The sequence below is a fragment of the Oncorhynchus gorbuscha genome, unplaced genomic scaffold, assembly GCF_021184085.1.
Source record: "Oncorhynchus gorbuscha isolate QuinsamMale2020 ecotype Even-year unplaced genomic scaffold, OgorEven_v1.0 Un_scaffold_907, whole genome shotgun sequence".
Taxonomy (NCBI): domain Eukaryota; kingdom Metazoa; phylum Chordata; class Actinopteri; order Salmoniformes; family Salmonidae; genus Oncorhynchus; species Oncorhynchus gorbuscha.
The window spans coordinates 136,763-164,415 of NW_025745874.1; the positions used below are offsets into that span (position 1 = coordinate 136,763).

At 47.0% G+C, this 27,653-nt stretch overlaps 1 protein-coding gene and 1 long non-coding RNA gene across 2 annotated transcripts; both read left to right on the forward strand.

The window, feature by feature from the left end:
* Positions 1 to 27,331, forward strand: LOC124020771 (protein GPR108-like). Its single transcript, XM_046336034.1, has 18 exons — positions 1 to 274; positions 1,333 to 1,443; positions 1,533 to 1,583; positions 4,728 to 4,813; positions 4,925 to 5,043; positions 9,650 to 9,816; positions 10,148 to 10,210; positions 10,426 to 10,527; positions 10,719 to 10,852; positions 16,247 to 16,322; positions 16,513 to 16,586; positions 17,904 to 18,021; positions 22,539 to 22,669; positions 25,210 to 25,253; positions 25,433 to 25,482; positions 25,877 to 25,960; positions 26,098 to 26,219; positions 26,348 to 27,331. The coding sequence occupies exons 1-18, from the start codon at positions 188 to 190 to the stop codon at positions 26,433 to 26,435; spliced, it is 1,707 nt and encodes a 568-aa protein (XP_046191990.1). The 5' UTR covers positions 1 to 187; the 3' UTR covers positions 26,436 to 27,331.
* Positions 23,238 to 23,993, forward strand: LOC124020769. The gene is made up of 3 exons (XR_006836138.1): positions 23,238 to 23,503; positions 23,860 to 23,922; positions 23,977 to 23,993. It is a non-coding gene; the product is annotated as an uncharacterized LOC124020769 (long non-coding RNA).
* Positions 27,332 to 27,653: the final 322 nt, after the last annotated feature.

Sequence of the window (27,653 nt, forward strand, 5' to 3'; positions counted from 1 at the left end):
AGAGTGGGCACCGGTTACTCTGGTGACGTGTAGGTAGCGATGATACCAGGAAGTGTGAACTAGGGAAGCAAAATAGTTTGGGTAAATTGAATATTTTCACTCGTTATCAAGGAATATAATTGATTCTGTAGTGAATAGGTGTATACTCTAGTCGTGGAACATATTACCAGCCGTCTAGTGAGCTACCATGGGACGACATGGGGGCGTTGGTTTAGCGGTTTTCGTACTCGTGCTGGTCTTTTGCGAAGCAAGAAGACACAAACTCGCCCTAAAGGTAAAATAACACCAACCTTGCTTTAACGTTACTTCATATACTGTGTGTTCTCAGGTAATGTGCACTTATAGCCAATAATATGCAAACTTGGGATAGTGGTAGCAATGTTTTTTCCCTTTTCAGCCTTAGCTAAGCTAGCTGGCTAACGTGTAGCACTGGTTTAGCACCTACATCAGGGGATTTCTGCAACTGTTTGCTACTAATCACTTAACTTAGCCAGCTATTTAGTTGGCTGGCTAACTAGGCAACCTTTTAATTGTGTCTGTGATTTTTACACTTGACTGTCAAAGAACCGTTGCAGCTAAACAACTAGAAAATGGTTGGTTTGTTAGCTGGCTGGCTGGCTGGCTAACGTTACATCGGCTGAGATGTTAACGCCTTCAGCTAGATACACTGTCTGCACCCTCGATGTTCCCGTGATGGGGAGGCAGGGGAGCCTAGTGGTTAGACTAGTAAACGAAAGGTTCGAATCTCCGAGCTGACAAGGTACAAATCTGTCATCCTGCCCCTGAAAATAAGAAATGGTTCTTAACTGACATGCCTAGTTAAATAAAGGTAAAAAAAAAAAAATTGATACATTTTTCACATTGATATTTGTCATACTTGGATAACAAATGCCACCTCTCTCCCTCATTCTTTCTCCCCTCATCGGCCTCCCCCCAACTCTCTTCCTCCCTCCAACCCGTCTCTCCCCTTCATCTCTCCCCTCCATATCTCACTATCTTCCTCCCTCCAACCTGTCTCTCCCCATCCCTCTTTTCCCATCCTCCCCTCCACCTCTTTCTCTCTCCCCTCCACCTCTTTCTCTCTCCCCTCCACCTCTTTCTCTCTCCCCTCCACCTCTTTCTCTCTCCCCTCCACCTCTTTCTCTCTCCCCTCCACCTCTTTCTCTCTCCCCTCCACCTCTTTCTCTCTCCCCTCCACCTCTTTCTCTCTCCCCTCCACCTCTTTCTCTCTCCCCTCCACCTCTTTCTCTCTCCCCTCCACCTCTTTCTCTCTCCCCTCCACCTCCCACTCTCTCCCTCCCCTCCTCCTCTCTCCCTCCCTCTCTCTCTCAGAATGACTCTAGGTTTGTGGTTCATCTCAACACCTTTGGTTTCTTTGCCAACGGAACCCTGGACGTCAAGGTTCTCTCCCTGAGACTGCCCGAGGACAACAGCAAGCACCCTGTAAGAACATCTGATGTGTGTGCAGCTTCATCTCTGGCTATATTGTCTCCAGTTAGTGAATTGTATCATTGTTTTCTCTCTCCATATAGGTGGGATTCAGTCTCTCCAAGTCTCGTGTTAATGGAGTGCTGTCCTACACAGTGAGTAGATCTCATCAAACCAAATCTCTTTTGCAACTCTTCCGTTATCTGAAATGAATGCACTCTCTAGAACGACCCGCCAGCCAATCAAAATCGACTGTTCAACAATACCATGGTATTGGTTTCACTATCAAGTAGATAAGGTGAGATATAGACTACTATGTGAGACATTTGGTGTTTCTCAAAATGCAATCTACTGCGCTCCGAGCACTGGAGGGTCGAAGCATGAGTCCAAATCAAAGTGAAACGGGGCGTGAAGGGCACTTCTCCGATGTGTATTCCATTTGTTCCATATTTTTTTTGTTCGTATTTTGACATATCAAAATATCACGCGTCGATGGAAAGTATGAACAGAAATATGAAATAACCCATGAAAAAAACGTTGGTAAAAAAAAAAAAAGTATAAAAATGATTTGATCTGAAGCAAATGTTGCCTATTCACCTCTATGTTCCCCGAATACAATATTTTGTCTTGATACGTTTAATAAATACACGTGTTCATTTTGGCATGTTTGCCGGCCCACGATACCCACTGTAGTGAGCGTAGATCACAAGCCCATAGTTATTCAATAGGGCTAACGTTAGCTAGCTACTACTGTTAGCTAGCTACTACTGTTAGCTAGCTACTACTGTTAGCTAGCTACTACTGTTAGCTAGCTAGCCACAAAGACTTGAATCTACCTTAACATTAGTCTTAGGTCATTTTTGCCTGTTAAACTATCTAACTACATTATTACGATTCACATATAGCTAGCTGATAATTATGAAGTAAGACTTTTGCATTGTGTATATCTTGTTCGGTCTCTATTGTTGCCATTGTCCTGGCTGGGAGAAGGTTCAGTGAACGGGGAAGTGAAGCGCGAGGTAACACGCGAGGGGGAGGAGCAGCAGCGCGAGGTAACACGCGAGGGGGAGGAGCAGCAGCGCGAGGTAACACGCGAGGGGGAGGAGCAGCAGCGCGAGGGGGGGGAGAGCAGCGCACGAGGGGGAGGAGCAGCAGCAGCGCGAGGTAACACGGAGGGCAGCAGCGCGAGGTAGCAGCAGCGAGGTAACACGCGAGGGGAGGAGCAGCAGCGCGAGGTAACACGGGGGGAGGAGCAGCAGCACGCGAGGTAACACGCGAGGGGAGGAGCAGCAGCGCGAGGTAACACGCGAGGGGAGGAGCAGCAGCGCGAGGTAACACGCGAGGGGAGGAGCAGCAGCGCGAGGTAACACGCGAGGGGAGGAGCAGCAGCGAGGTAACACGCGAGGGGAGGACAGCGCGCGAGGGGGGGGAGGAGCAGCAGCGCGCAGCAGCGCGAGGTAACACGCGAGGGGAGGAGCAGCAGCGCGAGGTAACACGCGAGGGGAGGAGCAGGCGCCGCGAGGTAGCAGCAGCGCGCGAGGTAACACGCGAGGGGAGGAGCAGCAGCAGCGCGAGGAGGGGGGAGCAGCAGCGCCGCGAGGTAACACGCAGGGGAGGAGCAGCAGCGCGAGGTAACACGCGGGGAGGGGAGGAGCAGCAGCAGCGCGCCGCGAGGTAACACGCGAGGTAACACGCGAGGGGAGGAGCAGCAGCAGCGCGAGGTAACACGCGAGGGGGAGCAGGTAACACGCGAGGTAACAGCGAGGGAGGGGAGCAGCAGCGCCGCGAGGTAACACGCGAGGAGGAGCAGCAGCGCGCAGCAGCGCCGCGGTAACACGCGAGGGGAGGAGCAGCAGCAGCGAGGTAACACGCGAGGGGAGGAGGAGCAGCAGCACGCGAGGGGGAGGAGCGAGGTAACACGCGAGGGGGAGGAGCAGGCAGCGCGAGGTAACACGCAGGGGGAGCAGCAGCAGCAGCACGCGAGGTAACACGCGAGGGGAGGAGGAGCAGCAGCGCCGCGAGGTAACACGCGAGGGGAGGAGGAGCAGCAGCAGGTAACACGCGAGGGGGAGGAGGAGGAGGAGCAGCAGCAGCGCGGAGGTAACACGCGCAGCAGCGGTAACAGGTAACACGCGAGGGGGAGGAGGAGCAGCAGCAGCAGCAGCAGCGAGGTAACACGCGAGGGGGGAGGAGCAGCAGCAGCAGCAGCAGCGCGAGGTAACACGCGAGCAGGGGAGGAGGAGGAGGAGGCAGCAGCAGGTAACACGCGAGGGTAACACGCGAGGGGGAGTGCTGCTGAAATGTACTTGTTTTATGTGTTCTCCACACTCGTCCTCACAAGAAGAACAACCTCGGAGAAAGCTCTTGTAGCACGGTAGTATGCATATTGAGAAACTCCCGTTTATGTTTTCCTATCAGTAAACATACTAGATAATACATTGTTTTAGTACCGTTTCATTTGCTATTAACCACATTTTTTCTTGCCTTACGATCTAAAGAAGCCGCTGGGTCATGTTATAAAATGATTAGAAAGTTGTGTTTTATTAATTTGGTGAAATGTTTAAAGCAACAGCAACTAGTCTCTTATATGCGCCGGTCCAACAATGTCCACTTCACTTTCATATCACGTGTGCTGTCATCCGCCGGTCTCATCCCGTACCTGACCTCCCTCACCTGCTCCTCTCCGTCAGCTCTTCCTGCTCATCTATTCCTCCATCAGTTTGTAGCCGTGATGGCGAGTGAGGGATGCAGACTCTGATCAGTCTTCTGCTCTTACACTTTGTACATTTGATACATTGGAGCAGAGTGAGCAAAGTTGGTTATCATTTAATCCCTGGTATAACCAAGAGCACACAGGCCATGCCAGTCTGATAGGCTTTGCACGTTTGCTGTGGAGCAGCAATACCAGAGAGAAAACAGCTTTACAGCAAAGAAAACGGCTTCTCTAGATGAAACGGTTCAGAAAATGACTAAATGACTTCTATTACTGGAGCTGCCGTATTTCTTCCTGTGTGACTTTTGCTCACATTTGATATAATTTCACAAACTGTGTCACGGGGCGTTTTAAACCTTTCCCCGGGTCGCTTGTTATTGTTTTGATAACAAACAATGTTGTTCAGTCGTGTTACCTAGCAACTTGACGATAGGTCTAGGTGAATTTTGATTGGCTCAGGAAGAAAGGAAAAGGGTCTGCTGTTCTTGAGATGTTCTTTCAGGGTAGGATTCATATAGGCCTAATGTAATGTTTCTCAAAGGTTGTGGTAAGGTTGTGTAGTAATGTTGTAATGTTTGTTCTCCAGGCGGAGGAGACGCAGGTGTGTCCGCTCAGCAAACACACCGGTGTTGAGCCCTTCTTCCTCTTTCTCATTGACACCAACAACCTCAGGTACGGTTGTCTGAGAGAGATCAAATTAGCTATGTTTTTGTGTCTAGTGAATACATGTGTGTGTGTGTGTGTGTGTCAAACAAACTGTTTATGTCCTCCTCTCTTCTGTAGAGTCAATGTGAGGTCTTATGGAGACCAGGACAGCGTCTTGACCCAGCTGAAGACAGACAAGACACTCACTGAAGACTCAGGTCAGCGGTATTTACCTCCCTTCAATACAACGCAGTGGCGTAGTGCAGTCCCCGGGAGGGAGGGGTTGTTGCCATGGTGCAGAAAGAACTGTCGTTTTATACGCTACAGTCTCATGGCTATTTTACACATTTTGACATGAGGCTGAGAGAAAATGTTTGCCGTTTTAGAGCTCGGAGATTCTTGAAAGATGGAGCAATGTCAACTTTTTTCCCCACAAATATTTGTCTGAATATTAATTGGAAATATATATATAGTCTCTCATGGCCAATCTTCCAATGATATGCCTACAAATACGTCAGACAACTTGGAGAAACGATAGAAAGGGCAGGCTAATTCATGGCGCTTTCACAGCCATATAAGGAGACAATGAAAAACAGAGCGTCAAAAATCCTGCTCATTTCCTGTTTGAAGTTTCATCTTGGTTTCGCCTGTAGCATCAGTTCTGGGGCACTCACAGATAATATCAGTTATATCAGCAGTTTTGGAAACGTCAGAGTGCTTTCTTTCCAAAGCTGTCAATTATATGACTTAAATGTAAATGTAAATGTATATGCATAGTCGAGCATCTTTTCGTGACAAAATATCTTGTTTAAAATGGGAATGTTTTTTATCCATAAATTAGCATCAGTTCTGGGGCACTCACAGATAATATCTTTGCAGTTTTGGAAACGTCAAGAGTGTTTTCTTTCCAAAGCTGCTAATTATATGCATAGTCGAGCATCTTTTTGTGACAAAATATTGCGCTTAAAACGGACACGTTTTTTTATCCAATAATGACATAGCGCCCCCATAGGTTGAAGAGGTTAAAAACAGGGTCCTTTTAGTATAGCTGCCCCTGCGTATTCCTGACTCATTTTTCGATTTTAGAATAATCTGACGGAGTTGACTAAGTCTCTGGACAAATCTTTTAGGAATCAGTTTTAAGAGAAATATTCTTTTAGGGCTATTGCAAGAAACTACATACAATATTTTATCAGTTAATATTCATTATTGCCTGTTTTTTTTATTCTAAACATTTTATTGGGAGCATTTGAAATTGAGATCCTTTGCACCAAAAAAGAGAATTTCCAGGAATAAGAACCAAAATGGAAATGAATAATATTCAAAGTAATAGGAACATTTCCAAAGCAAATGTTTTGTCTTTATAAAATGTATCACATTTTCAGTTTGTCTCAACTTTCAAGAATCCATGTTCTACACATTTTGCCATGAGGCTGAGTAGCTACTGAGTAGCTACTGTTCGTATGCTGTCTGGGGGGCCTGAACTACAGGGAGAACCCAGCCCAAAAAGCACTACAGAGTAGTGTTGTCTTTATATCTAACCTGACTACAGAGTAGGGTTGTCTTTATATCTAACCTGACTAGAGAGTAGGGTTGTCTTTATATCTAACCTGACTAGAGTGGGGTTGTCTTTATATCTAACCTGACTACAGAGTAGGGTTGTCTTTATATCTAACCTGACTACAGAGTAGGGTTGTCTTTATATATAACCTGACTGCAGAGTAGGGTTGTCTTTATATATAACCTGACTACAGAGTAGAGTTGTCTTTATATAACCCGTAGGGTTGTCTTTATATGTAACCTGACTACAGAGTAGAGTTGTCTTTATATAACCCGTAGGGTTGTCTTTATATATAACCTGACTACAGAGTAGAGTTGTCTTTATATAACCCGTAGGGTTGTCTTTATATGTAACCTGACTACAGAGTAGGGTTGTCTTTATATATAACCTGACTAGAGAGTAGGGTTGTCTTTATATCTAACCTGACTAGAGAGTGGGGTTGTCTTTATATCTAACCTGACTACAGAGTAGGGTTGTCTTTATATCTAACCTGACTACAGAGTAGGGTTGTCTTTATATATAACCTGACTACAGAGTAGGGTTGTCTTTATATGTAACCTGACTACAGAGTAGGGTTGTCTTTATATGTAACCTGACTACAGAGTAGGGTTGTCTTTATATGTAACCTGACTACAGAGTAGGGTTGTCTTTATATGTAACCTGACTACAGAGTAGGGTTGTCTTTATATGTAACCTGACTACAGAGTAGGGTTGTCTTTATATGTAACCTGACTACAGAGTAGGGTTGTCTTTATATGTAACCTGACTACAGAGTAGGGTTGTCTTTATATGTAACCTGACTACAGAGTAGGGTTGTCTTTATATGTAACCTGACTACAGAGTAGGGTTGTCTTTATATGTAACCTGACTACAGAGTAGGGTTGTCTTTATATGTAACCTGACTACAGAGTAGGGTTGTCTTTATATGTAACCTGACTACAGAGTAGGGTTGTCTTTATATGTAACCTGACTACAGAGTAGGGTTGTCTTTATATGTAACCTGACTACAGAGTAGGGTTGTCTTTATATGTAACCTGACTACAGAGTAGGGTTGTCTTTATATGTAACCTGACTACAGAGTAGGGTTGTCTTTATATGTAACCTGACTACAGAGTAGGGTTGTCTTTATATGTAACCTGACTACAGAGTAGGGTTGTCTTTATATCTAACCTGACTACAGAGTAGGGTTGTCTTTATATCTAACCTGACTACAGAGTAGGGTTGTCTTTATATGTAACCTGACTACAGAGTAGGGTTGTCTTTATATGTAACCTGACTTTATATGTAACCTGACTACAGAGTAGGGTTGTCTTTATATGTAACCTGACTACAGAGTAGGGTTGTCTTTATATGTAACCTGACTACAGAGTAGGGTTGTCTTTATATGTAACCTGACTACAGAGTAGGGTTGTCTTTATATGTAACCTGACTACAGAGTAGGGTTGTCTTTATATGTAACCTGACTACAGAGTAGGGTTGTCTTTATATGTAACCGACTACAGAGTAGGGTTGTCTTTATATGTAACCTGACTACAGAGTAGGGTTGTCTTTATATATAACCTGACTACAGAGTAGGGTTGTCTTTATATAACCTGTAACCTGACTACAGAGTAGGGTTGTCTTTATATCTAACCTGACTACAGAGTAGGGTTGTCTTTATATGTAACCTGACTACAGAGTAGGGTTGTCTTTATATGTAACCTGACTAGGGTTGTCTTTATATATAACCTGTAGGGTTGTCTTTATATATAACCTGACTACAGAGTAGGGTTGTCTTTATATGTAACCTGACTACAGAGTAGGGTTGTCTTTATATATAACCTGACTTTATATGTAACAGAGTAGGGTTGTCTTTATATATAACCTGACTAGAGTAGGGTTGTCTTTATATATAACCTGACTACAGAGTAGGGTTGTCTTTATATGTAACCTGACTACAGAGTAGGGTTGTCTTTATATATAACCTGTAGGGTTGTCTTTATATATAACCTGACTACAGAGTAGGGTTGTCTTTATATGTAACCTGACTACAGAGTAGGGTTGTCTTTATATGTAACCTGACTACAGAGTAGGGTTGTCTTTATATGTAACCTGACTACAGAGTAGGGTTGTCTTTATATATAACCTGACTATAGGGTTGTCTTTATATGTAACCTGACTACAGAGTAGGGTTGTCTTTATATGTAACCTGACTACAGAGTAGGGTTGTCTTTATATGTAACCTGACTAACCTGACTACAGAGTAGGGTTGTCTTTATATGTAACCTGACTACAGAGTAGGGTTGTCTTTATATGTAACCTGACTACAGAGTAGGGTTGTCTTTATATGTAACCTGACTACAGAGTAGGGTTGTCTTTATATGTAACCTGACTACAGAGTAGGGTTGTCTTTATATGTAACCTGACTACAGAGTAGGGTTGTCTTTATATATAACCTGACTACAGAGTAGGGTTGTCTTTATATGTAACCTGACTACAGAGTAGGGTTGTCTTTATATGTAACCTGACTACAGAGTAGGGTTGTCTTTATATGTAACCTGACTACAGAGTAGGGTTGTCTTTATATGTAACCTGACTACAGAGTAGGGTTGTCTTTATATGTAACCTGACTACAGAGTAGGGTTGTCTTTATATGTAACCTGACTACAGAGTAGGGTTGTCTTTATATGTAACCTGACTACAGAGTAGGGTTGTCTTTATATATAACCTGTAGGGTTGTCTAACCTGACTACAGAGTATGACAAGAGTAGGGTTTCTTTATGTATGACTGCATGACTACAGAGTCATTTTGTATATCATCACTACAGAGTAGGGTTGTCTTTATATGTAACCTGACTACAGAGTAGGGTTGTCTTTATATGTAACCTGACTGAGTCTTTATATGTAACCTGACTACAGAGTAGGGTTGTCTTTATATGTAACCTGACTACAGAGTAGGGTTGTCTTTATATGTAACCTGACTACAGAGTAGGGTTGTCTTTATATGAAGACTAGGGTTGTCTTTATATGTAACCTGAAGAGTGGGTTGTCTTTATATGTGACTACAGAGTAGGGTTGTCTTTAGTGTTCCAGGAGGAGGAAAATGTAACCTGACTACAAGATGTCTTTAGTGTAACTGAAGGAGTAGGGGACTTTATATGTAACCTGACTACAGGAGGAAAAGAAGAAAGATGTAGTGCTGAAGGAGGAGGGACGAAGTAGGAGGAAAAGAAGAAAGATGTAGTGCTGAAGGAGGAGGGGAGGAAGGAGGAAGAATTGCATCCAAATCATCATCATGCAGTGCTGAAAGAGGGAAGAGTAAGGAGGAAAAGAAAAAGATGCAGTGCTGAAAGAGGAGGGGACGAAGGAGGAAAAGAAGAAAGATGCAGTGCTGAAAGAGGAGGGGACGAAGGAGGAAAAGAAGAAAGATGCAGTGCTGAAAGAGGAGGGGACGAAGGAGGAAAAGAAGCCAGAACCCAAGGAGGAAAAAGTAAAGGCGGTGTTGGACAAAATGGAGACTAAAAAACCTACCAAGCGTGTGTCTGTGTGTCTCTCTTTCTCTCTGTGTGTCTCTCTCTCTGTCTCTCTCTCTCTCTCTCTCTCTGTCTCTCTCTGTCTGTCTCTGTCTGTCTCTGTCTGTCTCTGTCTGTCTCTCTCTGTCTCTGTCTGTCTCTCTCTGTCTCTCTCTCTGTCTCTGTCTCTCTGTGTGTGTGTGTCTCTGTCTCTCTCTCTCTGTGTGTGTGTGTCTGTATGTCTCTCTCTCTGTGTGTGTGTCTCTCTCTCTGTGTCTGTGTGTGTAACTTCTGACTATGTTTTGCCAGATGGGGCGGATCAACGGTCTGATTCTGGATGTGCAGAAAATCAATGGCTCCTACAGCTTCAGCGTGAGTCCACTAACCTTTACACAACCTTTACACAACGTTTAAATACCTTCAAAACATCTTCCGCAAAACCTTAAAACAACCTTTTTTTTTTATAGACACTGTCAAATAATTCTCCAGCCTTTCCACAGCTTTTAGTCTTCCACACATTGTTCAACTCTCACACTGCTGGGTATATATTTGAGTGACAGCTGACCTTGGCCCCTCCCTCTCCACAGTTCCACATGGTGATTGGCCAGTTTGATGAGGGCCTGTACAACCTCGACTTCCACTACTGCGAGAACATTCTGCCAGGCAACAACCGCCCCTACACTCTCAACGTGAGTGGTGTTCTGTATTACCTTGTTAGTGTTTTCATGTCTTAGTGTTTTCTGACTGTGTGTGTGTGTGTGTGTGTGTGTGTGTGTGTGTGTGTGTGTGTGTGTGTGTGTGTGTGTGTGTGTGTGTGTGTGTGTGTGTGTGTGTGTGTGTGTGTGTGTGTGTGTGTGTGTGTGTGTGTGTGTGTGTCCAGGTGGAGGTGACGGAGAAGAACCCAGGAGGTTACCTGTCAGCAGCAGAGATCCCTCTTCCTCGTCTCTACATCTTCATGGCTGGAGTTTTCTTCATTATAGCCATGGTCTGGGTTTACACACTGCTGAAGCACAGGTACACACACACTGCTGAAGCACAGGTATACACACACTGCTGAAGCACAGGTACACACACACTGCTGAAGCACGGGTGCACACACACTGCTGAAGCACGGGTGCACACACACTGCTGAAGCACGGGTGCACACACACTGCTGAAGCACGGGTGCACACACACTGCTGAAGCACGGGTACACACACACTGCTGAAGCACGGGTACACACACACTGCTGAAGCACGGGTACACACACACTGCTGAAGCACGGGTACACACACACACACTGCTGAAGCACGGGTACACACACACACACACTGCTGAAGCACGGGTACACACACACTGCTGAAGCACGGGTACACACACACTGCTGAAGCACGGGTACACACACACTGCTGAAGCACGGGTACACACACACTGCTGAAGCACGGGTACACACACACTGCTGAAGCACAGGTACACACACACTGCTGAAGCACAGGTACACACACACACACGTACACACACACTGCTGAAGCACAGGTACACACACACGGCGACATGCTATGACACCGACATGCATTTCTTTATCCTTGTCAGATAGGCCACTGTGTCTGCTAACCGCCAGGTAACTTCAAGGTTAGAGCGTTTTGGCCACTTACCGAAAGGTTGCTTGTTTGAATCCCGCAATCGACAACGTTAAAAATCTGTCGCTGTGCCCTTGAGCAAGGCACTTAACCTCATTTGATCCAGGGGTGCTGGACAATGGTCTCCGTGGCTGTGACCCCAATCGTAGGCCTCCTGCGCTGCCTTCAGATCGTAAGCCTCCCGCGCTGCCTTCAGATCGTAGGCCTCCCGCGCTGCCTTCAGATCGTAGGCCTCCCGCGCTGCCTTCAGATCGTAGGCCTCCCGCGCTGCCTTCAGATCGTAGGCCTCCCGCGCTGCCTTCAGATCGCCTCCCGCGCTGCCTTCAGATCCCGTAGGCCTCCCGCGCTGCCTTCAGATCGCCTCCCGCGCTGCCTTCAGATCGTAGGCCTCCCGCGCTGCCTTCAGATCGTAGGCCTCCCGCGCTGCCTTCAGATCGTAGGCCTCCCGCGCTGCCTTCAGATCGTAGGCCTCCCGCGCTGCCTTCAGATCGTAGGCCTCCTGCCTTCAGATCTGCCTTCAGATCGTAGGCCTCCCCGCGCTGCCTTCAGATCGTAGACCTCCCCGCGCTTCAGCCCCCGCTGCCTTCAGATCGTAGGCCTCCCAGCGCCGCCTTCAGGTCGTAGGCCTCCCGCGCCGCCTTCAGGTCGTAGGCCTCCCGCGCCGCCTTCAGGTCGTAGGCCTCCCGCGCCGCCTTCAGGTCGTAGGCCTCCCGCGCCGCCTTCAGGTCGTAGGCCTCCCGCGCCGCCTTCAGGTCGTAGGCCTCCCGCGCCGCCTTCAGGTCGTAGGCCTCCCGCGCCGCCTTCAGGTCGTAGGCCTCCCGCGCCGCCTTCAGGTCGTAGGCCTCCCGCGCCGCCTTCAGGTCGAGGCCTCCCGCCTCCTTCAGGTCGTAGGCCTCCCGCGCTCTATCTAGACCTACTCTCCTCCTATGCCGTTCTCTATAGACCTACTCTCCTCCTGTGCTGTTCTCTATAGACCTACTCTCTACTCTTCTCGTAGGCTGTTCTCTATAGACCTACTCTCTCTCTTCTCGTTCTCTATAGACCTACTCTCTTCTTCGTAGGCTCTCTATAGACCTACTCTTCTCGTAGGCTGTTCTCTATAGACCTAGGCTCTCCTACTCTTCTCGTAGGCTGTTCTCTATAGACCTACTCTCTTCTCGTAGGCTGTTCTCTATAGACCTACTCTCTTCAGGTCGTAGGCTGTTCTCTATAGACCTACTCTTCTTCTCGGTCGTAGGCTGTTCTCTATAGACCTACTCTCTTCTCGTAGGCTGTTCTCTATAGACCTACTCTCTTCTAGGCTGTTCTCTATAGGCTGTTCTCTATAGACCTACTCTCTTCTCGTAGGCTGTTCTCTATAGACCTACTCTCTTCTCGTAGGCTGTTCTCTATAGACCTACTCTCTCTTCTCGTAGGCTGTTCTCTATAGACCTACTCTCTTCTCGTAGGCTGTTCTCTATAGACCTACTCTCTTCTCTGTAGGCTGTTCTCTATAGACCTACTCTCTTCTTGTAGGCTGTTCTCTATAGACCTACTCTCTTCTTGTAGGCTGTTCTCTATAGACTGTTCTCTTCTAGGCTGTTCTCTACTCTCTCTTCATGTAGGCTGTTCTCTATAGACCTACTCTCTTCTCGCGGGCTGTTCTCTATAGACCTACTCTCTTCTCGCAGGCTGTTCTCTATAGACCTACTCTCTTCTCGTAGGCTGTTCTCTATAGACCTACTCTCTTCTCGTAGGCTGTTCTCTATAGACCTACTCTCTACTCTTCTAGGCTGTTCTCTATAGACCTACTCTCTTCTCGTAGGCTGTTCTCTATTGACCTACTCTCCTCTGTTCTCTATAGACCTAGGCTGTTCTCTATAGACCTACTCTCTTTCTCTATAGACCTATGTTCTCTATAGACCTACTCTCTTCATGGGCTGTTCTCTATAGACCTACTCTCTACTCTTCTAGGCTGTTCTCTATTGACCTACTCTCTTCTCGTAGGCTGTTCTCTATAGACCTACTCTCTTCTCGTAGGCTGTTCTCTATAGACCTACTCTCTTCTCGTAGGCTGTTCTCTATAGACCTACTCTCTTCTCGTAGGCTGTTCTCTATAGACCTACTCTCTTCTCGTAGGCTGTTCTCTATAGACCTACTCTCTTCTCGTAGGCTGTTCTCTATAGACCTACTCTCTACTCTTCTAGGCTGTTCTCTATAGACCTACTCTCTTCATGTAGGCTGTTCTCTATAGACCTACTCTCTTCTTGTAGGCTGTTCTCTATAGACCTACTCTCTTCTTGTAGGCTGTTCTCTATAGACCTACTCTCTACTCTTCTAGGCTGTTCTCTATAGACCTACTCTCTTCATGTAGGCTGTTCTCTATAGACCTACTCTCTTCTCGCGGGCTGTTCTCTATAGACCTACTCTCTTCTCGCGGGCTGTTCTCTATAGACCTACTCTCTTCTCGTAGGCTGTTCTCTATAGACCTACTCTCTTCTCGTAGGCTGTTCTCTATAGACCTACTCTCTACTCTTCTAGGCTGTTCTCTATAGACCTACTCTCTTCTCGTAGGCTGTTCTCTATAGACCTACTCTCTTCTCGTAGGCTGTTCTCTATTGACCTACTCTCCTCCTATGCTGTTCTCTATAGACCTACTCTCTTCTCGTAGGCTGTTCTCTATAGACCTACTCTTTACTCTTCTAGGCTGTTCTCTATAGACCTACTCTCTTCATGTAGGCTGTTCTCTATAGACCTACTCTCTACTCTTCTAGGCTGTTCTCTATTGACCTACTCTCTTCTCGTAGGCTGTTCTCTATAGACCTACTCTCTTCTCGTAGGCTGTTCTCTATAGACCTACTCTCTTCTCGTAGGCTGTTCTCTATAGACCTACTCTCTTCTCGTAGGCTGTTCTCTATAGACCTACTCTCTTCTCGTAGGCTGTTCTCTATAGACCTACTCTCTTCTCGTAGGCTGTTCTCTATAGACCTACTCTCCTCCTATGCTGTTCTCTATAGACCTACTCTCTTCTCGTAGGCTGTTCTCTATAGACCTACTCTCTTCTCGTAGGCTGTTCTCTATAGACCTACTCTCTTCTCGTAGGCTGTTCTCTATAGACCTACTCTCTTCTTGTAGGCTGTTCTCTATAGACCTACTCTCTTCTCGTAGGCTGTTCTCTATTGACCTACTCTCCTCCTATGCTGTTCTCTATAGACCTACTCTCTTCTCGTAGGCTGTTCTCTATAGACCTACTCTCTTCTTCTAGGCTGTTCTCTATAGACCTACTCTCTACTCTTCTAGGCTGTTCTCTATAGACCTACTCTCTTCTTGTAGGCTGTTCTCTATAGACCTACTCTCTTCTCGTAGGCTGTTCTCTATAGACCTACTCTCTTCTCGTAGGCTGTTCTCTATAGACCTACTCTCTTCTCGTAGGCTGTTCTCTATAGACCTACTCTCTTCTCGTAGGCTGTTCTCTATAGACCTACTCTCTACTCTTCTCGTAGGCTGTTCTCTATAGACCTACTCTACTCTTCTCGTAGGCTGTTCTCTATAGACTACTCTCTACTCTTCTTGTAGGCTGTTCTCTATAGACCTACTCTCTACTCTTCTCGTAGGCTGTTCTCTATAGACCTACTCTCTTCATGTAGGCTGTTCTCTATAGACCTACTCTCTACTCTTCATGTAGGCTGTTCTCTATAGACCTACTCTCTTCTTGTAGGCTGTTCTCTATAGACCTACTCTCTACTCTTCATGTAGGCTGTTCTCTATAGACCTACTCTCTACTCTTCATGTAGGCTGTTCTCTATAGACCTCTCTACTGATCATTTTACTGCAATGAAAGAACCCTGTTATCTTCACAATCAACAGTAGCCTATGCTCTCTCTCTGTCTGTTTGTGTCTCTGCAGCTCATAAGGGAGTGAGAGAAGAGTATGGTACAGCAGGGAGTATGATGGGCAGCCCTGGACAATCTGACCGGCTACAGTTTTATTTTGATCGGATAATCATTAATTAATCTTATCAGCCGGAAACCCTGTATCAGACATTGTTCTGGGTCTACACACTGATGAAGCACCGGTACACATAGGAGCGCACACAGTGAACCGTTTATAACCCTTCTTATCCTCTCTCTCTCTCTCGTTCTCTCTTCCTCTGCTATCCTCCTCTCGTTCTCTCTTCCTCTGCTATCCTCCTCTCCTTCTCTCTTCCTCTGCTATCCTCCTCTCGTTCTCTCTTCCTCTGCTATCCTCCTCTCGTTCTCTCTTCCTCTGCTATCCTCCTCTCGTTCTCTCTTCCTCTGCTATCCTCCTCTTCTCTTCCTCTGCTATCCTCCTCTCGTTCTCTCTTCCTCTGCTATCCTCCTCTCGTTCTCTCTTCCTCTGCTATCCTCCTCTCGTTCTCTCTTCCTCTGCTATCCTCCTCCTCTTCCTTCTATCCTCTGCTATCCTCCTCTCGTTCTCTCTTCCTCTGCTATCCTCCTCTCGTTCTCTCTTCCTCTGCTATCCTCCTCTCGTTCTCTCTTCCTCTGCTATCCTCCTCTCGTTCTCTCTTCCTCTGCTCCTCTGCTATCCTCCTCTCTATCCTCTCTCTTCCTTCCTCTGCTATCCTCCTCTCGTTCTCTCTTCCTCTGCTATCCTCCTCTCGTTCTCTCTTCCTCTGCTATCCTCCTCTCGTTCTCTCTTCCTCTGCTATCCTCCTCTCGTTCTCTCTTCCTCTGCTATCCTCCTCTCGTTCTCTCTTCCTCTGCTATCCTCCTCCTCTCTTTCCTCTGCTATCCTCCTCTCTTCCTTCTGCTATCCTCCTCTCCTGTAGGTACAGTGTGTTTAAGATCCACTGGCTGATGGCAGCTCTGGCCTTCACCAAGTCCATCTCCCTGGTTTTCCACAGCGTGAGTACAACAGTCACACATGTAGACACACACACATACATACTGACCTCCACACCCACAGAGCAACCCACAGAGCAACCCACACACACACGGACCTCCACGTACATCCTCCACCTGACCGACCCCACTAAATTACAATTGCCTGTGATGTACAATGGAATATCCTATAACATGTTGGTCTTCCTCTCAGATCAACTACCACTTCATCAACACGGAGGGACACCCCATAGAAGGATGGGCCGTCATGTACTACATCACCCACCTGTCAGTCTGACTTCTATTTCAGGGTGTTATTTCTGGAGGGTGTGTGTTTGTGTGTGGGGGGGTTACATCTGTGTGTGTATATAAAATGGGTGTGTGTCATAGTGTATGTATAATATCACATTTATTGGTCACATACACATGGTCAGCAGATGTGATTGGTCACGTACACGTGGTTAGCAGATGTGATTGGTCACGTGCACGTGGTTAGCAGATGTGATTGGTCACGTACACGTGGTTAGCAGATGTGATTGGTCACGTACACGTGGTTAGCAGATGTGATTGGTCACGTACACGTGGTTAGCAGATGTGATTGGTCACGTACACGTGGTTAGCAGATGTGATTGGTCACGCATACGTGGTTAGCAGATGTGATTGGTCACGTACGTGTTAGCAGATGTGATTGGTCACGTACACGTGGTTTAGAAATATATAAATATTAGGACGATGTGATTGGCATTGACTAAAATGAAGTGTATTTACATATTGAAATGAGTAAAGGTTTCTGATCAGTGATGTGTTTTGTGTTGCACGTAACGTGGTTAGCAGATGTGATTGGTCGGTGTGGTTAGCAGATGTGATTGGTCACGTATTACGTGGTTAGCAGATGTGATTGGTCAATGCGGTTGGATGGATTAGCAGATGTGATTGGTCACGTATGCGGGAATTTAGAAATATATAAATATTGGTGTGTGGTAATGTTGGAGTGGCATTGACTAAAATGTGATTGGTCAGTGTGTGTGGTACGTGCGGTGTGTGGTAATGTTGGTCACGGTGTGTGGTAATGTGATGTCTGGTAATGTGGTGTGTGGTAATGTGGTGTGTGGTCACGTATGTGGTTGCGTGTTGTGTGGTAATGTGGTGTGTGGTAATGTGGTGTGTGGTAATGTGGTGTGTGGTAATGTGGTGTGTGGTGTGGTGTGTGTGTGTAATGTGCGGTAGTGTGGTAATGTGTTGGTGTGTGGTGTGTGGTAATGTGGTGTGTGGTGATGTGGTGTGTGGTGTGTGGTGTGTGGTAATGTGATGTGTGGTAATGTGGTGTGTGTGTGGTAATGTGATGTGGTGTGTGGTAATGTGATGTGTGTAATGTGTGGTGTGTGGTGTGTGGTAATGTGATGTGGTAATGTGGTAATGTGGTGTGTGGTAATGTGAATGTGTGTGGTAATGTGTGTGGTAATGTGGTGTGTGGTAATGTGGTGTGTGGTAATGTGGTGTGTGGTAATGTGATGCGGTAGTGTGGTAATGTGGTGTGTGGTGTGTGGTAATGTGGTGTGGTGGGTAATGTGGTGTGTGGTAATGTGGTGTGAATGTGGTGTGCAGGTTGAAGGGGGCTCTGCTGTTCATCACTCTGGCGTTGATTGGTACTGGCTGGGCCTTCGTTAAATACATCCTGTCAGACAAGGAGAAGAAGATCTTCATGATCGTCATCCCTCTACAGGTACACCTGGGGGGTTATATCATCATCCCTCTACAGGTACACCTGGGGGGGTTATATCATCATCCCTCTACAGGTACACCTGGGGGGGTTATATCATCATCCCTCTACAGGTACACCTGGGGGGGGGGGGTTATATCATCATCCCTCTACAGGTACACCTGGGGGGGGGGGTTATATCATCATCCCTCTACAGGTACACCTGGGGGTGGGGGGTTATATCATCATCCCTCTACAGGTACACCTGGGGGTGGGGGGTTATATCATCATCCCTCTACAGGTACACCTGGGGGGGTTATATCATCATCCCTCTACAGGTACACCTGGGGGTGGGGGGTTATATCATCATCCCTCTACAGGTACACCTGGGGGTGGGGGTTATATCATCATCCCTCTACAGCACATATGTCAGAGTCAAGGCCCGGGGCCACATCCGGCCCGCGAGAAGGTTTTTTACGGCCCCTGGGATGATCTTGATTTGTTATTACCTGGGGCCGGCAGCCCGCAGATCTTTTACACGCACCAATACTACATTTCCCACAATGCAACGGTGACGCACCGAGCAGTAGGCTGCTTCATTTCAATATTTATTGGGCAGTTGTCAGCATCACAGTAAAATTAACTTTCAGATACCCATCAAAAATGGCAAAACGGAAGGTGGACACTGAGAACCGGGGTTTCAAACAAGGTGGGAGTCATCATTTGTTCACGGAGGTAGCTGGAAAACCTGTGGTCTTCTTTGTGGAGAAAGTGTGGCGGTACTGAAAGAGTATAATCCCATTATGAAACAAACACGGGACAAAAACAAGAATATGGACATGGAACAAAGGCTACAAAAGGCAGAGGAATTAAAACGAGGCCTCAAATCCGACAGGCTCTGTTCAAAAAAGCCAAATCACAAGGCCAGGCTGCTGTCAAGGCCAGTTTTATTTTGGCAGAAGAGATCAAATCAGCCCGGCCATTTACGGAGGGGATTTCATCAAAAACTGCATTAAAGTTTGTGACGGTTTGCCCAGAAAAAAGGCAACTCTTTTTAAATGTGAGTCTGAGCAGAAACACCATTGCCGAGAGAGTAGACCAGTTGTCCATCAATCTAAAAGAGCAGCTTGTGAAAAAGGGAAAAGATTTCATTGCATATTCCTTGGCTGTGGATGAGAGCACCTGGGGGGTTCTGACATTGCCCAGTTGTCAATTTTCATCCGCGGAGGGACTCCAGCCTAAGCGTGACAGAGGAGTTTTTGGCTTTATCCTATCATGGCCAACTACGGGGCATGATTTGTATGAAGAGGTGTCAAGATGTGTAAATGAGATGGAGCTGCCTTGGGAAAAACTCGTGGGTTTGACAACCCCGGAGCACCTGCAGTGTGGACACAGGAGCGGACTGGTGGGGAAGATACGGGAAAAGATGCAAGAGGAAAACGCGACAGGTGAGCTGACAGCTTATCATTGTATCATACACCAGGAAGCGTTGTGCGGTAAAGCCTTGAAAAGGGAGCATGTAATGAGCATCATCACGCGCACAGTTAACTTTATCAGAGCCAAAGGTTTGAATCACCGCCAGTTCAAGGCATTTCTGATGGAGTTAGAAACGGAGCATGGTGATTTGCCTTATCACACAGAGGTGCGATGGCTAAGCCAGGGAAAGGTGCTTCAAAGATGTTTCATCAGGAGATTTGTCTGTTCTTGGACAGCAAAGGGAAAGACACAACACAACTCCGAGACGGTTTCTGTGTGAAATGGCTTTTCTGTGTGACATTACATCATCTGAATGCAATGAACTTGCAGCTGCAGGGTCGGGATCGTGTCATCTCTGATATGTACAGTACAGTGAAGGCATTTAAAACCAAGTTGAGTGGATGATAGAAAATTGCTATTATTGTTTTTTTCTTTGAAGTAAATTTAGCCCACTTTTGCTAAAATAGAAAATATAGGCTACTGATGGTGCCTTGAATACCGGTTTCTTTCATTTTTCTTTCAATGTTCATGTTATGGGGATTTTTATATAAAGGAAATTTGTCTTTTGTGTCTGTTGAAAATTAAAGATTACTGACAGAGCCATAAGAAAATATTGCTTTATTTATCTGATCATATTGGAATATATTTGTTAGGTTTTCAGTAGGTTCAATTAGGTTCACTAGACTATCCCGTCATTTAAAAAATTTTCAATGAACATTCGAACAGTCCGGGGCTTGTAGCTAAATTTTTATTTGGCCCTCCGTCCATTTGACTTTGACATCCCTCTACAGGTACACCTGGGGGGGGGGTTATATCATCATCCCTCTACAGGTACACCTGGGGGGGGGATATCATCATCCCTCTACAGGTACACCTGGGGGGTTATATCATCATCCTCTACAGGTACACCTGGGGGTTATATCATCATCCCTCTACAGGTACACCTGGGGGGGGGGTTATATCATCATCCCTCTACAGGTACACCTGGGGGGGTTATATCATCATCCCTCTACAGGTACACCTGGGGGGGTTATATCATCATCCCTCTACAGGTACACCTGGGGGTTATATCAGTCATCCCTCTACAGGTACACCTGGGGGGGTTATATCATCATCCCTCTTTGTGCGGTTTGTGTAGCGGTACACCTGGGGGGGTGTTATATCATCATCCCTCTACAGGTACACCCTGGATTCACAACGAGGGGGCTTTAATTCAATACCCTGCATGTGTATTTTAATGAACGTTTGAGTTTTAACTAATACTATTAGCATTTAGCATCATTTCATCTAGATGGGACGCCCTCTACAGGTACACCTGGGGGTACAGCGCTCATCATCATCCCTCTATTCAGGTACACCTGGGAGTCAACCAAAGTCAGAAATAGCAGCATAATATTCACTTACCTTTGATCCAGAATGCACTCCCAGGAATCACAGTTCCACCTGGGGGGTTTTGTTCATCATCCCTCTACAGGTACACAAATCTGGGGGGTCCAGACAAAGTCAAAAAGTTCCGTTACAGTTCGTAGGAATCAATCTTTAGGATGTTTTTTTAACATATCATCATCCCTCTACAGGTACACCTGGGGGGGGGTTATATCATCATCCCTCTTGACAGGTACACAAGGTTCTAAAGACTGGGGGAAGCCTTATACACTGTATATTTGATAGGCAATGACTTGAAAAACATCATCCCTCAGATTTCCCACTTCGGTTGGATTATTTCTCAGGTTTTTGCACCTATGGGGGTTATTTTATCATCATCCCTCTACAGGTACACCTGGGGGAGTAGCAGGCAGTTTATATCATCATCCAAGCTCTACAGGTACACCTGGGGGCAGAAAATTATATCATCATCCCTCTACAGGTACACCTGGGGGTGGGGGTTATATCATCATCCCTCTACAGGTACACCTGGGGGGGTTATATCATCATCCCTCTACAGGTACACCTGGGGGGTTATATCATCATCCCTCTACAGGTACACCTGGGGGTGGGGGGTTATATCATCATCCCTCTACAGGTACACCTGGGGGGGGGTTATATCAGCATCCCTCTACAGGTACACCTGGGGGTGGGGGTTATATCATCATCCCTCTACAGGTACACCTGGGGGGGGGTTATATCATCATCCCTCTACAGGTACACCTGGGGGGGGGGGGTTATATCATCATCCCTCTACAGGTACACCTGGGGGGGGTTATATCATCATCCCTCTACAGGTACACCTGGGGGGGGGGTTATATCATCATCCCTCTACAGGTCACCTGGGGGTGGGGGGTTATATCATCATCCCTCTACAGGTACACCTGGGGGGTTATATCATCATCCCTCTACAGGTACACCTGGGGGGGTTATATCATCATCCCTCTACAGGTACACCTGGGGGTGGGGGGTTATATCATCATCCCTCTACAGGTACACCTGGGGGTGGGGGTTATATCATCATCCCTCTACAGGTACACCTGGGGGGGGGGTTATATCATCATCCCTCTACAGGTACACCTGGGGGTGGGGGTTATATCATCATCCCTCTACAGGTACACCTGGGGGTGGGGGTTATATCATCATCCCTCTACAGGTACACCTGGGGGGGGGGTTATATCATCATCCCTCTACAGGTCCACCTGGGGGTGGGGTTATATCATCATCCCTCTACAGGTCCACCTGGGGGGGGGTTATATCATCATCCCTCTACAGGTCCACCTGGGGGTGGGGTTATATCATCATCCCTCTACAGGTACACCTGGGGGGGGTTATATCATCATCCCTCTACAGGTACACCTGGGGGGGTTATATCATCATCCCTCTACAGGTACACCTGGGGGTGGGGTTATATCATCATCCCTCTACAGGTACACCTGGGGGTGGGGGGTTATATCATCATCCCTCTACAGGTACACCTGGGGGTGGGGTGTGCGGAAGTGACGGTCGACGCGTTAACCAATGATCTGACAGAGATGGATTTAGTAATGTATTCTTCTTTATTCTCTGGCAAACTTCCACCAGTTTGACACTCACTCACTCTCTCCCCCCCTCCCCCACCCACCCACCCCCTCTCCCAGGTTCTGGCCAACGTAGCCTACATCATAATAGAGTCTACAGAGGAGGGCTCTAGTGAGTACGCCCTGTGGAAGGAGGTTCTGTTCCTGGTTGACCTCATCTGCTGTGGAGCTATCCTCTTCCCTGTTATATGGTCAGTATACTGTTAGGAGGAGGTGTTGTTCCTGGTTAATCTCATCCTCTTCCCTGTTGTAAGATCAGTATTCTGTCAGGAGGAGGTTTTGTTCATGGTTGACCTCATCCTCTTCCCTGTTATATGGTCAATATACTGTTAGGAGGAGGTGTTGTTCCTGGTTGACCTCATCCTCTTCCCTGTTATATGGTCAGTATACTGTCAGGAGGAGGTGTTGTTCCTGGTTGACCTCATCCTCTTCCCTGTTATATGGTCAGTATACTGTCAGGAGGAGGTGTTGTTCCTGGTTGACCTCATCCTCTTCCCTGTTATATGGTCAGTATACTGTCAGGAGGTGGTGTTGTTCCTGGTTGACCTCATCCTCTTCCCTGTTATATGGTCAGTATACTGTCAGGAGGAGGTGTTGTTCCTGGTTGACCTCATCCTCTTCCCTGTTATATGGTCAGTATACTGTTAGGAGGAGGTGTTGTTCCTGGTTGACCTCATCCTCTTCCCTGTTATATGGTCAGTATACAGGAGGAGGTGTTGTTCCTGGTTGACCTCATCCTCTTCCCTGTTATATGGTCAGTATACTGTCAGGAGGAGGTGTTGTTCCTGGTTGACCTCATCCTCTTCCCTGTTATATGGTCAGTATACTGTCAGGAGGAGGTGTTGTTCCTGGTTGACCTCATCCTCTTCCCTGTTATATGGTCAGTATACTGTCAGGAGGTGGTGTTGTTCCTGGTTGACCTCCTCCTCTTCCCTGTTATATGGTCAGTATACTGTTAGGAGGAGGTGTTGTTCCTGGTTGACCTCATCCTCTTCCCTGTTATATGGTCAGTATACTGTCAGGAGGTGTTGTTCCTGGTTGACCTCCTCCTCTTCCCTGTTATATGGTCAGTATACTGTCAGGAGGAGGTGTTGTTCCTGGTTGACCTCATCCTCTTCCCTGTTATATGGTCAGTATACTGTCAGGAGGTGTTGTTCCTGGTTGACCTCATCCTCTTCCCTGTTATATGGTCAGTATACTGTCAGGAGGAGGTGTTGTTCCTGGTTGACCTCATCCTCTTCCCTGTTATATGGTCAGTATACTGTCAGGAGGAGGTGTTGTTCCTGGTTGACCTCATCCTCTTCCCTGTTATATGGTCAGTATACTGTTAGGAGGAGGTGTTGTTCCTGTTCCTGTTATATGGTCAGTATACTGTTAGGAGGTGGTGTTGTTCCTGGTTGACCTCATCCTCTTCCCTGTTATATGGTCAGTATACTGTCAGGAGGTTGGTTGACCTCCTCCTTTCCCTGTTATATGGTCAGTATACTGTTAGGAGGAGGTGTTGTTCCTGGTTGACCTCATCCTCTTCCCTGTTATATGGTCAGTATACTGTTAGGAGGAGGTGTTGTTCCTGGTTGACCTCATCCTCTTCCCTGTTATATGGTCAGTATACTGTCAGGAGGTGTTGTTCCTGGTTGACCTCCTCCTCTTCCCTCAGTATACTGTCAGGAGGAGGTGTTGTTCCTGGTTGACCTCATCCTCTTCCCTGTTATATGGTCAGTATACTGTCAGGAGGTGTTGTTCCTGGTTGACCTCCTCCTCTTCCCTGTTATATGGTCAGTATACTGTTAGGAGGAGGTGTTGTTCCTGGTTGACCTCATCCTCTTCCCTGTTATATGGTCAGTATACTGTTAGGAGGAGGTGTTGTTCCTGGTTGACCTCATCCTCTTCCCTGTTATATGGTCAGTCTGTCAGGAGGTCCTGGTTGACCTCCTCCTCTTCCCTGTTATATGGTCAGTATACTGTTAGGAGGAGGTGTTGTTCCTGGTTGACCTCATCCTCTTCCCTGTTATATGGTCAGTATACTGTCAGGAGGTGGTGTTGTTCCTGGTTGACCTCATCCTCTTCCCTGTTATATGGTCAGTATACTGTCAGGAGGTGTTGTTCCTGGTTGACCTCCTCCTCTTCCCTGTTATATGGTCAGTATACTGTCAGGAGAAGGTGTTGTTCCTGGTTGACCTCATCCTCTTCCCTGTTATATGGTCAGTATACTGTCAGGAGGTGGTGTTGTTCCTGGTTGACCTCATCCTCTTCCCTGTTATATGGTCAGTATACTGTCAGGAGGTGGTGTTCACCTCCTCCTCTTCCCTGTTATATGGTCAGTCCCTTGTTCCTGGTTGACCTCATCCTCTTCCCTGTTATATGGTCAGTATACTGTTAGGAGGAGGTGTTGTTCCTGGTTGACCTCATCCTCTTCCCTGTTATATGGTCAGTATACTGTTAGGAGGAGGTGTTCCTGGTTGACCTCATCCTCTTCCCTGTTATATGGTCAGTCTACTGTCAGGAGGAGGTGTTGTTCCTGGTTGACCTCATGGTTGACATGGTTGACTTATTACTGTTGGGTTTGAGAAGGGGGATCCTTCCTCCCTGACGGGCCATCAGAGGATAATATGGTTGTGTGTGTGTGTGTGTGTGTGTGTGTGTGTGTGTGTGTGTGTGTGTGTGTGTGTGTGTGTGTGTGTGTGTGTGTGTGTGTGTGTGTGTGTGTGTGTGTGTGTGTGTGTGTGTGCAGGTCTATTCGTCACCTACAAGAGGCTTCCAGCACTGATGGGAAAGGTGAGCCATCTACAGGGAGGGAAACATTTCATGGGCACTTAGCAGTGGTTAATAACTATAGCTGAGTAACATGTAGTTTGAACCTTGTAGTTCCCCTGTTAGTTCCCCTGTTAGTTCCCCTGTTAGTTCCCCTGTAGCTGTCTGTAGTAATACTGCCTGTCTCTCCTTGTTTACCTCAGCTGCCATGAACCTGGAGAAACTCAAACTATTCAGACATTACTACGTCATGGTGAGGAGACATCTGTCTCTCTGTCTGTCTCTCTTCCTCACAGTTATTTTGAATTTTAACTTATGTTTCTGTGAAAGTTCTGAAAGATGTCAGGATGGGTAATCTCTCCCTCATCCATCCTCCCTCTCTCCCTCATCCATCCTCCCTCTCTCCCTCATCCATCCTCCCTCTCTCCCTCATCCATCCTCCCTCTCTCCCTCATCCATCCTCCCTCATCCATCCTCCCTCATCCATCCTCCCTCTCTCCCTCATCCATCCTCCCTCTCTCCCTCATCCATCCTCCCTCTCTCCCTCATCCATCCTCCCTCTCTCCCTCATCCATCCTCCCTCTCTTCTCTCTCCCTCTCTCCTCTCTCCCTCTCTTCTCTCCCTCCCTCCATCTCTCCATCTGTAGATAGTGTGTTATATCTACTTCACGAGGATCATCGCCATCCTGCTGAAGGTGACGGTGCCTTTCCAGTGGCAGTGGTGTTACGAGGTGAGACGCCGTCGCTGTCCACTTCTGATGATGTCACACGGTGAAACTCTTGACACTGATGATATCCATTTCTTTGTTGTTTTTAGAGAGATTGTCTGAATGGTTTTATTTTCCCCCTACCCCGTCCCTCCCTGTAGTTCCTAGTGGAGGTGTCGACTCTGATCTTCTTTGTGTTGACGGGGTATAAGTTCCGCCCGGCTTCCAACAACCCCTACCTCCAGCTGCCCCTGGATGAGGAGGACGTGGAGATGGACGAAGTGTAAGAGACTGGTGTTGTTTTGTGAGGTCGCACCTGGGATGTTTAAACATGTCATGTATTCAACTAACCCTCTCTCCCCCTCTCTCTCTCCCTCTCTCTCCCCCTCTCTCTCCCTCTTCTCTCTACAGGGTGACGGAGTCAGGTATGTTGGAGGGCATCTCTAAAGTCAAGAAGACATCTAATGGTCGCGAGCGCCAGAAAGAGTCTACCTTGTGAGAGTGTTTGTGAAGAGGGGGGGGGGGGATGTTCTAAACGCCCAAAACCCTCAGCGTTGGAGAGAAACGAGGACTGAAATGGACTAAGGCACACCCTTTACCCCTTTCCTAAAACACTCCCCCTCGATCTGAAACTGGGTGGCTGTTACTAAAGCAACCACCGCCTCGCTATGCAACAAGACGAACGATGACAGACTTTAGTTGTTGTTGGACCTTCTCTCTCTCGTTTATCTGGAGACTTTCTGGAGGCTCTGCACCCCTGCCTGGTGTCATAATGGTTCATTCCAGGGAGAGAAGTCTTCCACCCCCCCCATGTCGATGGACGAATAGAACGGTCTGGTCTGGGGTAGAATGGACCTCTAATGACCCCTCTCTCTCTCACTCCCTTTCCCTCTCTCTCCTTTTCTTCTCTCTGGAGAACGGAGGAAGCGACACTCCAAAGAAGATCGTTTTCCAGATGTGTGATCGGTATATTTTATATCCAGAGTATCCTGTTCTGTTTTAATGTGTCCCAACTGGGTGTGGTTTGGAACCCTGTTCCTGGTGTAGTGCTCTACACTACACAGGGTGTGGTTTGGAACCCTGTTCCTGGTGTAGTGCTCTACACTACACAGCCTCTGTTTATTTAAGTGGTACTCCTGTTCTGTTGGACAACTTAGGCTGTATTTTGATGTGTGTTTTGGCTTTGTGTGTCTCTTCCATTGGGAGGTGCAGTTTGAGCCGTCTGCCTGTCCAACAGGGGTTATCCAACCTTCCTCTGTAAAAGCTGGTATGGGTGCAGGCTTTAGCTCCCGCCCTGCAGTAAAACCTGTATTCAACTAATAATTTTTTTAACGTTGATTTAATTATAGTTAAGTCAAATTCTAGTTATCAATAAAGAACAGCTGATTCAACTGATCCAATTAGTCATAGTCATCAATAAAGACTTTATTAGTGGAGTCTGATGTGTTGCACCCACCGTGGCCCTGACAGGTTCTGACCCCTGGAACAGAGAACAGAGACCCACCGTGGCCCTGACAGGTTCTGACCCCTGGAACAGAGAACAGAGACCCACCGTGGCCCTGACAGGTTCTGACCCCTGGAACAGAGAACAGAGACCCACCGTGGCCCTGACAGGTTCTGACCCCTGGAACAGAGAACAGAGACCCACCGTGGCCCTGACAGGTTCTGACCCCTGGAACAGAGAACAGAGACCCACCGTGGCCCTGACAGGTTCTGA

Excerpts from the sequence above, each read along its gene's own strand:
- LOC124020771 (XM_046336034.1), top strand. The coding sequence starts at position 188 with ATGGGACGACATGGGGGCGTTGGTTTAGCGGTTTTCGTACTCGTGCTG. Across the intron at positions 275-1,332 it reads GACACAAACTCGCCCTAAAG|AATGACTCTAGGTTTGTGGT; the intron begins GTAAAATAACAC and ends TCTCTCTCTCAG. Across the intron at positions 4,814-4,924 it reads ATTGACACCAACAACCTCAG|AGTCAATGTGAGGTCTTATG; the intron begins GTACGGTTGTCT and ends TCTCTTCTGTAG.